Source organism: Mastomys coucha, unplaced genomic scaffold, assembly GCF_008632895.1.
Source record: "Mastomys coucha isolate ucsf_1 unplaced genomic scaffold, UCSF_Mcou_1 pScaffold9, whole genome shotgun sequence".
In the NCBI taxonomy this organism is placed as follows: domain Eukaryota; kingdom Metazoa; phylum Chordata; class Mammalia; order Rodentia; family Muridae; genus Mastomys; species Mastomys coucha.
In genome coordinates, this window is record NW_022196915.1 from 100,680,177 (window position 1) to 100,694,637 (window position 14,461).

The 14,461-nt window shown below is 38.0% G+C and overlaps 1 protein-coding gene across 2 annotated transcripts in view; it reads left to right on the forward strand.

Moving 5' to 3' along the window:
- The window catches only part of Gpc5 (glypican 5), a 1,368,055-nt gene that overhangs the window by 725,268 nt on the left and 628,326 nt on the right, over positions 1–14,461 (forward strand). The window contains exon 8 of one of the 2 annotated variants that reach the window (XM_031362937.1): positions 289–355. The exons of the other annotated variant lie outside the window; for it this stretch is intronic. Coding sequence (XP_031218797.1) covers positions 289–290 — 2 coding nt within the window. The 3' untranslated portion in view covers positions 291–355. Of the gene's footprint in view, positions 1–288; positions 356–14,461 lie in introns of those variants that run through there. 2 annotated transcript variants of the gene reach the window in all.

The following is a 14,461-nucleotide window of genomic DNA, read 5'->3' on the forward strand; positions in this document are numbered from 1 at the left end:
CTAAAATTTGAGGTAAGTTTATCTGACAAGTATAATCATGAAAAATTATTGAGAGTTTATTAAAAGCATATTGAATGTTATGTTCATTTTAGAGGTTGAAAGAACACTAGTAATTCAATTTCTACATATAAATATCTGCACTGAAACAAATTATTTTCCCTTTTCAGCTAAAATAACAAAATGTACCAGTTTATAATTCAAGACAGAACCAAAGTAGTGCATTTGTAGGTAAACCATCATGTGGCCCTCATTCTGGACTCAATTTTTTCTGTACTCTCTCAATCACAGAAATGTGTATGCAGCTGAGGGGAAAGGGAGACCCACAAAGATACTGGATAAGGCAGCTTCTGATATCACATCAGAGATGAGAGGGTGTTCCAAGTATGGGCTTATCATGAAGAACCACTGTTGAAAATGGCTGGAAAGGCTGAAATGTTGCAACAGGTATGGCACAAAGGTTAGTGCTCCAACTCTAGCCGGCCTGTGTGCTGTGGGTGCTTTGATGCACCTCACGCAGATGGGAGGGGCTAGCTTTAGTAAGCTATGGTCCGGACGCTCTATTGTTTTTTTCTTATACTAATGTGGCTGACTGTCCATAATCACTGTGTTCTTGTTCATGAACGTTTTGCCTCTGCAAGATCGCCCATTCTTTGCTTTGCTATCATGGAGTGTACAAGTCCTTATTGCTCAGATGGCTTAGTCCACTGACTGATTTGTACCATAGCCACAGACTAACTATTTGTGAAGATAATAAATGATTTCTATCATCCTAGAGGCTGTGAAGTGCATGGTTAAGAATCTATATCTGGAGAGAACCTTTGTGCTTTGTCTCAACATGAAGAAGGGCAATGCAACACATAGGAGAGAGAGGACAGAGGGGATGGGTCAAACCCATCCATCATATCGGGAAAGCTGTCCCAAGCAAAGGCATGGGGGTGGAGCCACCCAGACCTACTCACTTCTGTCCTGTCCTCAAACTTCAATATTGCTTTTCAACTTAAGCTATGTGTACTATGAATTACTACAGTTTTATTTATGCATCTCTTCTTGCCAGATGGTACACATCTCTACAGTTACAGAAATAACAATCTTTGTATGTTTATAATTTTATGTCATGGCAAACTCAGAGCCTAACCTATATCCAAAAGTTCAACAGAAAATGAAAATACTTTTGTTAGCTGAATAAACTAGAAGAAGAAAGAAACGGAAGTACGATCATTAGTAAGTCTTTTGACAGCACAATTCTACATCTTTTAGGCTATTCTAACCAAAATCTGTGGCGATGCTTTGTTTTAGATGTTAGGAGTTGCTTACCAGATCACATGCTGCTGTGATCTGTTGAACATACCTATGCAGCCCTTTCTGTAACATCCCTACAAGGGGATACCTCTGGGTTCCACCCACCTCCATCTGTCAAGTATCATGACCTCAGAACTGGATATTTCCAGCTCCACCAGATCTGTTGTCCTTCTCTGGATTCCTTTGCCACCCACATGCACCCAGGCATATACATGGTATTTATTCACACAGATACACACTCACATACAAATAAAATACATATTTTTTAAAAGACATATTGTTTTGTGTTGTGCAGGTATAGTATACAGAATTCAAAAGTAAATACTTTCAGCTAATAAAAAATTATATGTGAGGTATTTTAGCATTATGGTTAAGGCTTTTTATTAAGTTATTGATCCTTCAAACTTGAAAGTTTATATTTGTAAGGTCTACTCAGGCACGAGTAAATTATATGCTGAATTTAATTGAAAAACCAGGAAGTTTGCATAGTGCATTTCATACGAAGGCTTAAATGGTCTGCATGTTTGTCAACTCTAAAGGATTGACATTCAACCTCTTGCTCCGCCTTTTATCTCTATCTAACTTTCAGGACTTAAAATGTAATGAGTCCATCCAAATACCATTATTTCTTCAGGCCAATTTATTCTCTTAGTACTCAGAAATACTATCTTCATTTTCTCAAGAAAGGAAAGCAAACAGAAAGGAAACTCGAAGTGTTAAACTGCCTTGCTGAGATACAGGTGTGATGGAGATAGATAGACATTGGGGTGATTCCTGCTGACAGTGGCAGCAGACCCAGAGGCTACTGTTTATCTACTGCAGAGCTCAGAACACATGAGATATGATGTGTGCAATGCTTTTCTATGAGCATAGTTAGTGCCTTTGCATATTTTTTCACTAAAATTGCATTCTTGCTCCAAATTGCATAATGGTGATAGCTGGGGAAATACACTATAAGTAACAACCATTTCCCTTTTACTGTAGCCTGCAGGTGAACTCAAGTGCATCAGAAAATAATCAGGATAAATGAAATCTAAATGTGAAGGGATTATCAGATTGCACACTAGGCTCTTTCTGGCTTTTGTGTTAGATTTCTTCCATGCCTCATTTCTAGTGGTCCTTTTCCCACTGTGTGGTCTGAGAGATCTTTGCCCCTTATCTGATGTGTGAAAAAGAAAAGTGATTTTATGGTCATGCTTGGATAGATCCCTTACCAGTTATTTTCAAAGACTCCAAGATCTGTTATTGGGAGAAAAAATTAATTTATGCTAATTAACATTTGCAGAGTGTAAACCATAAATCAGAAAAGCATTAAGAGTCAAAGACATCTGCTGTAAATACATGAAAACTCTGTAGTGTTAAGAATAAGTTCAAAATGTTTTTCCTAAGAATTAAATATGAGATGAAGTATCTACAACATCAGTCTCTAAGACTATTGTTCCTTCAAAATAAATCAGCATCACAATTCAATTTGGTAGTAAGCAATATCTATACAATTCTGTAAATAAATATTTTTGATCCATAATCTAGAGCAAGATGTAAGATATTTTCATTTTATAACTATATTTTATGAAGTACTTAAAACTATGTAATCCAAAGCCCTGTTAATACAAAACCCTAAACATTTGTGATTCAAGCATGATGCCATATTAGGCACATGGTACTCCCAGCACCTGGTGGCAGAGCCATGGGAATTGCTGTGGTTTAGAGGCAACTCGGGTCCGCAAACACAGGCACTGACCCAATAAAACCAAAAACCAGCAAAATAAAATGCAAGCTGCTGCTTGGTAAAGAAGTCATATACCATATGAAATGTGTTATATTTAGAAGGAAAGTAGTCAACATTTAACATTTTCATTAAAACATTCTTCATATCCTATAACTATGTCTCCATATAAACATGTCTTAGATTTAATTATATTTTGGTCCAACAAAATGGTTAAGTATGTGAATCTATGATTTGGGTTCAAACTATGAGTGGTTTCACATCTACTTCAGTAGCTCCATTGTCTTCTCTGTGTGCTGTGCTGCTACTGTACACATGAATGCAGGGCCAAAGCTAACAGAATAGAAGTACAAATGGAGACTCACAGCCTAAAGAGAGCCAGGGGAGCCTATGCCAAAAAGCTGTGAAAGTGGGTTTCTAGGAACCATCTCCAGGTAACCGCAATTCTGCATCTTCTAAGGTGAATTATCAAGCAAAAGTTATATTTTAGCTTTTAACTCTTTTGTTTGCCATGGACTTTCTCTCAGGCTGTCACTGGTTAATTCATGATCTTCACTTTCATCTTCAGCATATCTTATACTTATCATGCACTCACTGTATGCCACCAGAGCACAGCAGGGAGCTCTGAGCATGACTTGGAGGTAAGTGTTTAAGGTGAATGCAAAGGGCTTGACAAGGATACCAACATCTGCACATAGAACCTTAAGAAGCAGGATTCTTACAATATCCTAGGCTGAGGGAGCCTACAGAACGTGCATGAAAGGAGTCAGGAAGAACACAGAGGGAAATAATTAGAATTGGAGTTACTTTTCCTATTAATATGATTTAAACATTTAGTTTTATGTTCAGTATGTATTAGAAAACAGATGTATTCCATAATAAGCAAATACTACATGATATAGTATCCGTAAAGTAATAGATATCTATTAAAAAATTCAGGATTTTTTTACTACAAGTGTCCACCTCATAGCTATGTATGCTGATAATGGTTGATATTGTTTCAATGCGAAAGAATTTAGAATCTCTTGAGAGACAGACATATGAGCATGCTTGAAATGATTACCATAGTTACAGTAATCAATGTGGAAAAGTAAATCTTAGTTGTAGGTGGGACCTGAGCAGGGGGCTCTGGGCTAGAGTAATTACAGAAAAGCAGCTGAGCACTGTATATACCACATCCTCTCTATTTCGTGGCTGGGTAACCTGCAGCATCCCTCTACAGCTGCTGTAACTCCATCATAAAGGTCTGCATCCTGGAAGAGGGAACCCAGATAAACCTTTTCTCCATTAAGCTGCTTTAGTCAGAGTATTTTAGTACAGACACAGAAAAGTATCTAAGAGACTGATCATGTCATAAGAATTCACTGTAGAGGGCATAATCTCAAGACATATATTTTTCTTACACAGAACTACAAACATACATGAAAATTTCTGTATAAAAAGGAACTTGATATATGGTTATATATGCCATGCATTATAAATTTTAACTGAAGTGATATTTAAGTGAGAAGTAGGTATATGATAAGTTTTTATTGCATATTCAGTTGGTCCCCAAATATAACTGTAATCAGAATATAATTATTGAACATATGAAAACTTTATTAAAGCCTAACTGGCCTCCCTGGAGGGTTTAGTCAGAAACTCCTAGAGAAACTTCCCATTTGTTTGTAAAGCTTTTGCTCTGGCCCTTCTGTTCACAATCCAAGACAGCTCCTTCTAGCTGCTAAGCTATTCTGTTTTCTGCTGTCTGTCATGCTGACATCAACAGTTGAAGCTCTGGCCTCTCTGTTCCTCTTCCACCTTAGACACAGGGTACTGGTGAGGACCTTCCTACATCAACAGCTACACATATCACTGATGATCAAGGCACAAAGGCAGAAGCAGCTTTTGCTTGCACAAAACCACAGGAGATAGAGGGACAGATCTATTCCTTTCAACCTGCAGAAAACATAAATATTCTATTGTGAACGCCATGATCCTGAGTTAAAATAATATTTCTGTGGGAAGTCCTGCTATGTGGAAAATGTTAAGATACTGAAAAGTGTTCAGGGCAAACAATGTGAATTGTGCAACTAAAGGTGAGTGTGCTGTATAGAAGAGGGAGCACGAAGGAAACCACAGATGTGGGCAAAGCAGCTCTGGTGCAGAAGGAGCCTGCAGCCCCCTCTACCCAGGACCATGCGTTGTGTAGCTCTCTTAGTGTCTTACTTTTCTGCAGATGTGATAAAATGCCCTGACAAATGCAACCGAAGGGTAGGAAGGACGGCTTTGCTTTAGTTCACGGTTCAAGGTGCAGTAGATCTGTGCTGCACTACGCAGTTATCAGGAGCTTAGAGCAGCTGATCATATTGCCTCAGAGGTCAGAGAAGAGAATAATGAATGCATGTTTTGGCTAAATTGTATTTATCCATTCTGTGGCCCAGGATCCTGGCCAGATGCTATGATATTTACAGTGAGGGGTCTTCCCAAATCAATGAATTAATTCAATATAACCCTGCTTGTAGGCCAAGAGGCTGTCTCCCAGGTGATTAAGTTTTTCAAGTTGACAATTAATCAGCATATTAATATTCTTAGCATATAAAATATGAATAGCAAGAAAAACAAACAAAGCTAGTCTTCTTGTACAGATTTTATTTTAATGGATAGTTATAAATATGAATATATATCCATGTTACACATATTTACATATAAACACACATAAATTTATTAGATTTGCATATAAAGCACTTCCATAGTTTCTCTTACCATCCAATATTAATAGTGAGTAGGTAGATCACTAGATGTGATTATATAGAGTATATGTGTGTCTATCATCCATATGTATCTATGGCTAGCCCGGAGTAAGCACTGGATAGTAAGCATGTGTTTGGTGTGTTAGTTATTTTTCTCATGGCAATGATAGAATACTGGACCAAGGCAACGTCTTCATTTCAGAGCTAGGGCTGTGCCTACCTCTCCAGAAATCACCACAAACAGCTTCAGTTGATCCTTTCCTAACTATCGTCTACCTGCCAAGCTCATGCCAATGGCTGCCTAGAACAAGTGTGAGACCACTAGGCTGTCATCCAACCTTAGCCGGTGCCAGGCCCGTGGTGACTGCCAGCTGATCTGAGACTCGGCATTCTCCTTAGATGCTGGCTCTCCACACCACTCATCTGTCTGCATTTAAACTAATGCTAGTCATTGATGTGGAGAGATCAATAAAGCTGAATCAGGTCTGATATCATTAATTGCAGACCAGAGTTGAGATTACCATATGACTTGGAGATCTAGTGAATGACAAATATGATCGTCAGTTGATTTAAAGTATGTAGTTCATTATTTAAAAGTGCTTAGCATCTGAGGGACTCTCAACAAAATGTCTGACTCTTTTATATAGAAAACATCTCCACCACCCCAGGTGTCATGTTAAAGAGAGCTTGGTACTCGGAGGGGCCCTGTGGCTAAGGATCAGGACCCTGTGGACAGGGATTTCTACTGCCACACATATTGAAACTTCTGTGACAAATGAAGAGGTGACCAACCATCACATAGAAGGAAATGGCACTGGAAAAGTTCATTTCCCATTTCACTGGACAGGCTTCTGTCTGGGCCTCTAAGATCTGCAATACCTAGCTTTCTTCTACTCAAGAAAATATAAATAAAATATAGAACATTTAAATTCCAACCCCCCCTTTGAGATGAAATACATATTAAGCTAATCAATGACATCATTTACTTCCAAGCAATAAGTGTCTTAATGACAGAATGTGGTTAATTTTTAACATTAGAAATAAAAAAAGAATGATGAAAATTTTTCTATCACCAAAAAATACAAAGCTTGGCTTTGCTGTGACGTTGAATGTTGGGTGGAAATGAAATATTATCTTCCCAGCGCACAACCAGAATTTCAAAGAGAATATTAATCATTTTTATAATTTTCATGATTGACTACTTTATATATAAATATTAAAAGTTCAAAAGTCCAATGCTGCTAACAATATTAATATTGGACTTACCCTGAAAATCTATATATGCCCAAGAGATTCATCCAAATTTTATCAGAGAAACTTTGGAGATTTATTTTAAAATTCAAGCACAATATTAATACTGTATATGTCAATTTTATATTTTAAAACTATAAAAAATATCCTGTAGAGTAGTATATAATATCATTATGTGCCAAATTCTTTGGAATAGGTAAAAGAGAAAGTCTAATATACACATACATACATAATACACATACACAGACACACACAAACATACATACAAATACTGACACATACAGATAATCATACTCATATTCACGTACACCAGCGATATGCATAAACACACAAACACACACACACACACACACGCGCGCGCACATCTTCAGAACCTGCTAAGAATTACTTGCATTCTATAAATATACTAAGATAGAAAGAACCTAGTTTTGCCTGAGTCTTTGTTTGGTGTGGTATCACTGACAAAATGTACTATAGAAGCTGTAATTAATTATGTTTGGCTAAATTTTATTTTGAACATAAGAACACATACATGCAGGATGACTAAATGATTTTGGATCTGTTTGCATTCTATTTCTCTCATATCTCCACTCTTAACTTTTTAGAGTGCAAGAAGTGTCTCAAGCAGAAATTACAAAGAATCCCTTTCCCAGAATGAAGAGAGAGTAAAGAAAGACTACACACATTGATGTGAATGGACACACTCTCACACATGCACACGTACACCCCTAGACACCAGTCACTGACTAGAGCCGTCTACTTTCCTGTTCATTTGTCTTTAGTCTCCTCAGGCATGCCATGGCCAACTCTAAATTCCAATGAATACTAATGCTGTTGAATTTGCATAATTTAGATTATTCATGAACTTTATACTTCATTAATTTAAATTGTCATTATTTATGCCTTTTCTCTAAGAGGGGAATAATCCAATAATGCTATAGACAAATATGTACATCTTAAACACACAACATAATGAGTCAGCTACTTCAGAATGGAATTGCAACACCTTTAAGTCACATTGGACACTTGTTTAAATTAAATAACTAATACAGTTTGACACAGCTATTGGCCAAGTGGCTGCTAGTGGGCATTTCTAGTAAAGTGCTATAGTCGCATAGTGTTTATGACCTATATCACATATCTTGAAATAAACTGCCATCAAGAATAGTTTTGAAAAACACAATGACTCTTTAATTCAGAATTAATATAAAATAGTTAGTTTTCACCCTCAGATCTCTGGAAGAGAAAGTTGATGCCTAAAACAGTGATAAATGTGGTATAAACTTTAGAGTATAAAGAATAAACTTGGTTCCATTTTGTGTCCTGGAACAAACCCTAACACTAAGGACTGTGAATAGGGATGGGGGCTTTCCTATTAGGATAAGAAGCTCTGCTCTGCTTGCCTACTGTGGCAGGTACAAGTTTCAGGTGATCAAATTTCTAAAGAATTACCAAATTATCAGAAATTTTATGATTATGAATAATAGCACATTTTAAATTTGATGATGTTTTTCATATCAATTACACACAGCAATGAAAAAAAAACTTAAATTTTTACCTCATGTGAGGCATTGTGGCAAACACAGTGTTATGAAGTTGTTGCACAACTGATGGTTGCACTAATAGATTCTAACCCTTAGCCTTGTTGGCGCCTCACTCTGTTGTGAGCAATAGTTAATTATATATGTGTGTCTTAATTCACACTGTGGAAGTGTTGGAGTAGGTTATATGATATCAGTCTCAAACATAAAAGATATCCTTCTAAATCTTGGGAAAGGTGAAAAATATGAATTTACTATTTCTTTATCTTAAACACGATATTAGGACTTCTGTTTTGATAATTCAGTAGTTGTATAATTTCTAGATTCTATAATAATATTTAGCTTGTGAATGATCTCTCCAAATCACATTTACCCACTACCTCTCAGCTGAAACATATCTATCATGCAAAGAGAGGTCACTTTTCTGCCTCACCTTCTAAGTGTTTGCTGTGTTGATTAGTGTTTATAGCTTCAAACAGATTAGTGAGGCAGTAAGTAGAGAAAAACGCTAATGGACAGCTAATCAAGTGAGTGGGTATCTGATAGTCAATTACTAGAGACTACAATTATAATTCAGGAGTATGGGAAGCATTATCATTTTGGTGCAGTGCTTTTAGGCCAAATGTTGTAAGTAGAACAGACAAATGGTTATGCACTGGCACACTTGGGAATGTGTTATTAAGAGCCGAAGGTTTTCTAATAAGATAGTAATCTCCTTTCACAGATGCCACAGGCAGTGCTGTAGCTCATTTGTTGAAAATATAGTGGGCTACATTTGTAAAACCAAAGCACCAACATTTTATTCTAGTACTTCTTTAGAGGCTGAGACCTAAAGGTAAAATATTGTGAGTAAAAGTCTTTATCTGTCCTTAAGCATGATATAACCTGTGTCATCCAAAATTATTTTTTCTTGAAGCATTGCTGATAAATATAAACAAAAAGAAAACATTTTTATAGTATGGTACACTATGATAACATTATATGAAATATTTTAAGATACTATCCTACGGTAGCTGTTCAAAGGATTTCTGTGCCTTTTTCTTTTTAATTTACAGGGAACAAAACCCACAAAATTTTAGAAGTACAAGGAAGGATTAAAGACATAGACATTTAAAATTTTATAGATTTTGAAAACAACTTTGAAGTTAACTAAACTACTCAGTTCCATGGAAATAATCAGTGATAAACTGAACTTGGAACCTAGACCCTTAACTACCTTCTTTTATGTCTTATTTTTATTTTTCTAACTTTTCATTTACTTTAACACTAAATTGATTCTGGCAAATAATTATTCCACTCCTTTGTTTTCTGGTTCATTTACATTCAGTTTTTATGTCTCCATGTTAGATTTTTTAAAAAAGTATATCTGTTATCCAAAGATACAAACATGTACACCAGCTTATAGACAGCTAACATTCTTCTGCCAAGCCCTTTGTGCTTCTTAGGATACATAGTTCTGCCACCAAGGCATTATTGGTAATTACTTATTTTCCTATATCATTCTTGTCCTCCAAATTCAGATTTCTGTGAACTGTTATCATCTGAGTAGCATTTAATAAAGGTGGAAGAAGAGTTGGAAATTAAACCATCTTGAAGGAAAGTTCTAGAGTTGAGTGTGAGTTGCAAAATTCCCAAGGAGCAGTCAGCACAGGAATGGCCCAACTTATGTGGTCCATCAGACAGCGGCTCCATCAGACAACGGCTCCATCAGACAGCGGCTCCATCAGACAACGGCTCCCAGCCTGAATGGAAATGAGAATGACCTGCCTAGAGTGGCAAGTGCTAGAAGTAAAGACATGAAGACCAGGGAGAAGTAGTAAGAGCAGTCAGTAAGAAAACTCCCTTCTTTCAAACCATAAAAGCATTAGTAAAACTGATGACCACTCAAACTTTAACTATAGAGACACAGAGCAATGGCTTGATATTTCCAAAGTATAACAGAAACTAATATCAAAATGTAAAGTTCGTTTTATGTTAAATGATGTTTCAAGTGTGGTAATAAAATGAGGGTATTGCTAAACAACTAGAACGTATGGGAGAATTTCTTTCTAGCAATCCCATGTTAGAGGAAATACCAGAAGGAATCGTGTAAAAGGGGAAAAGGGTGCAGACGGACCCACAGAAATTCAGGAAAAAATGTACAGTAATTAGAAGAATAACAATATGCATACCAAAATGAATATTGGTTGTGTGAAATAATAACTATGGCTTATAGGGAACAGTATGCAACAATATGCAAATTAAACAATTAAAATAAGACCTGGAGGGAATTAAGTAGAGTAAAAGGGTTATAAGGTTTTTGCAATGTTTGAAAAGTGGTGACATTATTCATGCATATTAATAATTGCCCAGATGTAGCCAAATGACAAAGTTCCAGGGCACAGTACTTCAGAATGACAAGTCAGCCCAGCCTTTTTGAAGCTAGTACAAGGCCTTAGGTCCAACTGTACGCAGGGCACTCTATGCAGTAGCCCTCTTAGTTTATATAGCAACTCCAAGTCTGAGGGTTCACATACCGATTTTGTGTTTTTCCTGTAGGACGACTTAATGGTATTCACTACAAGTTAGTTATGTGTGTCTGATTATGAAGAACATATTGCTGCAAGGAGGTATGTGTGATGTCAGGACAGGATGCTGCAGATGTCTAGGTTGGGAGCTCCCAGGAAGTATATGTGATGTCGGGACAGGATGCTGCAGATGTCTAGGTTGGGAGCTCCCAGGGTCATCCAGACGTGACGCTTCAGCATCAGTGTGGCAGTATGTGGCAGTATCACAGTGTATGGTCTATCTAAACGCTCACACAAGTGCTGAAGACCAGAGTTTTATTGGGGTTCTCATTATGCATACTGGATAGATTAATTAATTATTAATAGTTGAGCCTGCCTATCCCCAAGCCCCTATTTGGAAGTCAAACTGATATCACATGGCCTGGACTATTCATAGCCCACATCAATAATGTAAACTTTCAAGTGTGGCCCAAAGGGCCTATCATAAATAAAGACATTTTGTGATTCAAAAATATTTCAACACTTAAGAGGAAGTTTTCTGAAACTAAAATAAGGTACACGCCTCTTGTCCAGCAACTAATTATTCACAGCAGAGGGCACAATTGGGACTTTGTTAATTGTCATAGATACCTGGTATTTATACTTCACAAAGCACCAGTAACAACTTCAATATATAATTATAATGTCTTAGTTATGTTTCTACCTCTGTGATAAAGATCATGAACAAAAACAAATTGGGGAGGAAAATTTTCATTTTTGCTTAAGAATCCCCAACATACCAGGAACCTGGAGGAAGGCAGTGAAGAGGAGCCATAGAGGAGTACTGCTCATGGCTTGCTCAGCTTGCTTTCTTATCCCACCAGGGTCAACAGCCCAGGGATTACACTGCTCAGAGTAGGCTCCCTGGCCATCTTCCTCCCATGTCAGCCTCTAGAGTACGCGTGGGGGGACTCATGGCTCCAGCTGCATAGGTAACACAGGATGGCCTAGTCGGTCATCAATGGGAGGAGAGGCCCTTGGTCCTGTGAAGGCTCTATGCCCCAGTGTAGGGGAATGCCAGGGCCAGGAAGTGAGAGAGGGTGGGTTGGTGAGCAGGGAGAGGGAGGAGGAAGTGGGGGGGGGGGTTGGAGGGGAAACCAGGAAAAGGGATAACATTTAAAATGTAAGTAAAGAAAATATCTAATAAAAAAGAAAGAAAGACGTAAATAAATGAAAAAATTCTAAAAAAAGAAAAGAAAATGCCCTACAATATTGCTTACAATCTGATAGAACCAACTTCTTAATGTTCCTCTTTCCAGATAACTCTAGCTTATATCCAGTTGATAAAAGCAAGCAAAAAAGTAAGCAAGCAAGCAAGAAATCAAACAAAAATCTCAAAACACCTAACCAGGACATATGGATAACCTCAGCATGAGCCACTGCAAAAATAACAAAAACAAACAACAGAAACAAAACAAGCAAACAAACAATTGCTGACCTACTCCATTCAGTAATGCTATAGAACCTATTTTCATATTTTTCTTTTGATTTTCTATTATTTGTGCATATACTTGTACATAAAAGCTATTCATAAGAATTGGCCTATGGCTGTAGTCAGTCAAATATAGGCATTTTGTTACAGTTTTTTTTGTTTTAGTTTGTCATGTTTTCTTTTGTTTTGTTTTTTTGGTATAGCCATTTTTTATTTGCATTAAGTTCGCAGCAGGTTTCCATTTAATGTATCAACATATTTGACCATCATTGTTCTTTTTATCAGCTCATTAATGATTCAAAATTTATACGGTTATCAATACAGCAGAGAGTATCTAAAACACAAGAGTCAAAAGAAGCTAGCAAATTATTATAATTCCACCAGCTGTCTGCAATTGACCACCTTCATCAGCATCTCAGATAACTTAATTGCCACGGACAGCACTGCCTCTTAGGTTTGCAGGTTTCCACTCTGCCATCTAGGTTTGCAAAACAGGAGTGACATTCTGCTCTTCCAAGCATCCGGTAAAATTCACTTAATGAAGATAACTCCTCAAATTTTACTCGTAGCACTCAGGAAACAGTGGCAGGAAGATCGCTGTGAGTTCAAGTCCAGCCTGGTCTGCATTGCAAGTTACAGGATAGCCAGAGCTATATTAAAAAAAGTTCCTTGCTGGTCAGTGCTGGCACATACCTTTAATCCCAGCACTTGGGAGGCAGAGGCAGGCAGGCGGATTTCTGAGTTCAAGGCCAGCCTGGTCTACAGAGTGAGTCCCAGGACAGCCAGGGCTATAAAGAGAAACCCTGTCTCAAAAAACAAAAATAAAAACAAAAAAACAACAAAAAAGTAAAACCCCCAAAAACAAAAGCAAAACAAAACTAAAAACAAACAAATCCCTGTAACATAAAACAAAATCAAAATAGAAAAGAAGATATGCTCTCTTCTTCTCACTATCTCTTGACCACTAACTGTAGTGTGTAACTACCATTATTGCATGGCTGCTTACACGTTCCCATGCAACATTTCCTCACATACTATTGTATTCAAATGTGTCCATATTTTAAAGAGATTATATTCAGCAAATATGTTCCCCAAACTGTCTCTTGTAATACTAGTCATGATGATTTGTCTGAACAATCACGTTTACTTGACATGGGAGATAAAAACAGTGTTTCTAGCTAGCTATGAATCAAAACCTCCCTAATTATGAACCAAAATAAGTTTCCTTCTTTAACTTTTATCTCTTATGTGTCTTGCATCATGAAGAAAAGTCTGGTCCATCAAGTTCTTTCCACTCATTTTTTATCTGGCAAAGCGCTCACCACACTGCAGCCTAGCTGCTGAGCTGCTGGTGAAGAACCAGGTGGAGCCACATTACTGCTCCCGGCACCAGGGCGCTGCTGGGTGGTGGGGATACAAAAGGGATTGGAGAGGATGACTGGCATCAGACTCTGGACGGCAGACTCACCCTATGTCCGTGCCCTGCTCTGCCTGATGGGCGTCTGTATCCCAGTCCGTGGTTAGCAGGCGGGAACAGCTGAGGGAGTGCTTGCCTCACCGAGGCCAAGGACACAAGTTCTAGCTCCTTGGGAATCCCAGGTGACGCTGGGCTGGACATCGCTGAGGATCTGAGAAGGAATTGGGGGCCCCAGAGCAGCTCAGCCAACCCTGAAGCCAAAGCGAGAGAGCGGACCTGGGCAGGAAGTGGCCAGCTTCGGGTCTGGCAGTTCGGGTGTGGCAGGCCAAAGTCGGGGCACCGGAGTTTTTGGTCCCATCCCGCAGCTGCTAATGCTGGACTGCCTCTAGTTGAAAGGAGGCAATGCATGGTTGTAAGATGTTTTATTATAGAAAGGAGAGAGAAGAGATGGGAAAGTAGAGACCGGCCAGGTGGAGAGAGGGGGAAGGGAGGAGAAGAAAGAGAAAAGAAAGAAGAG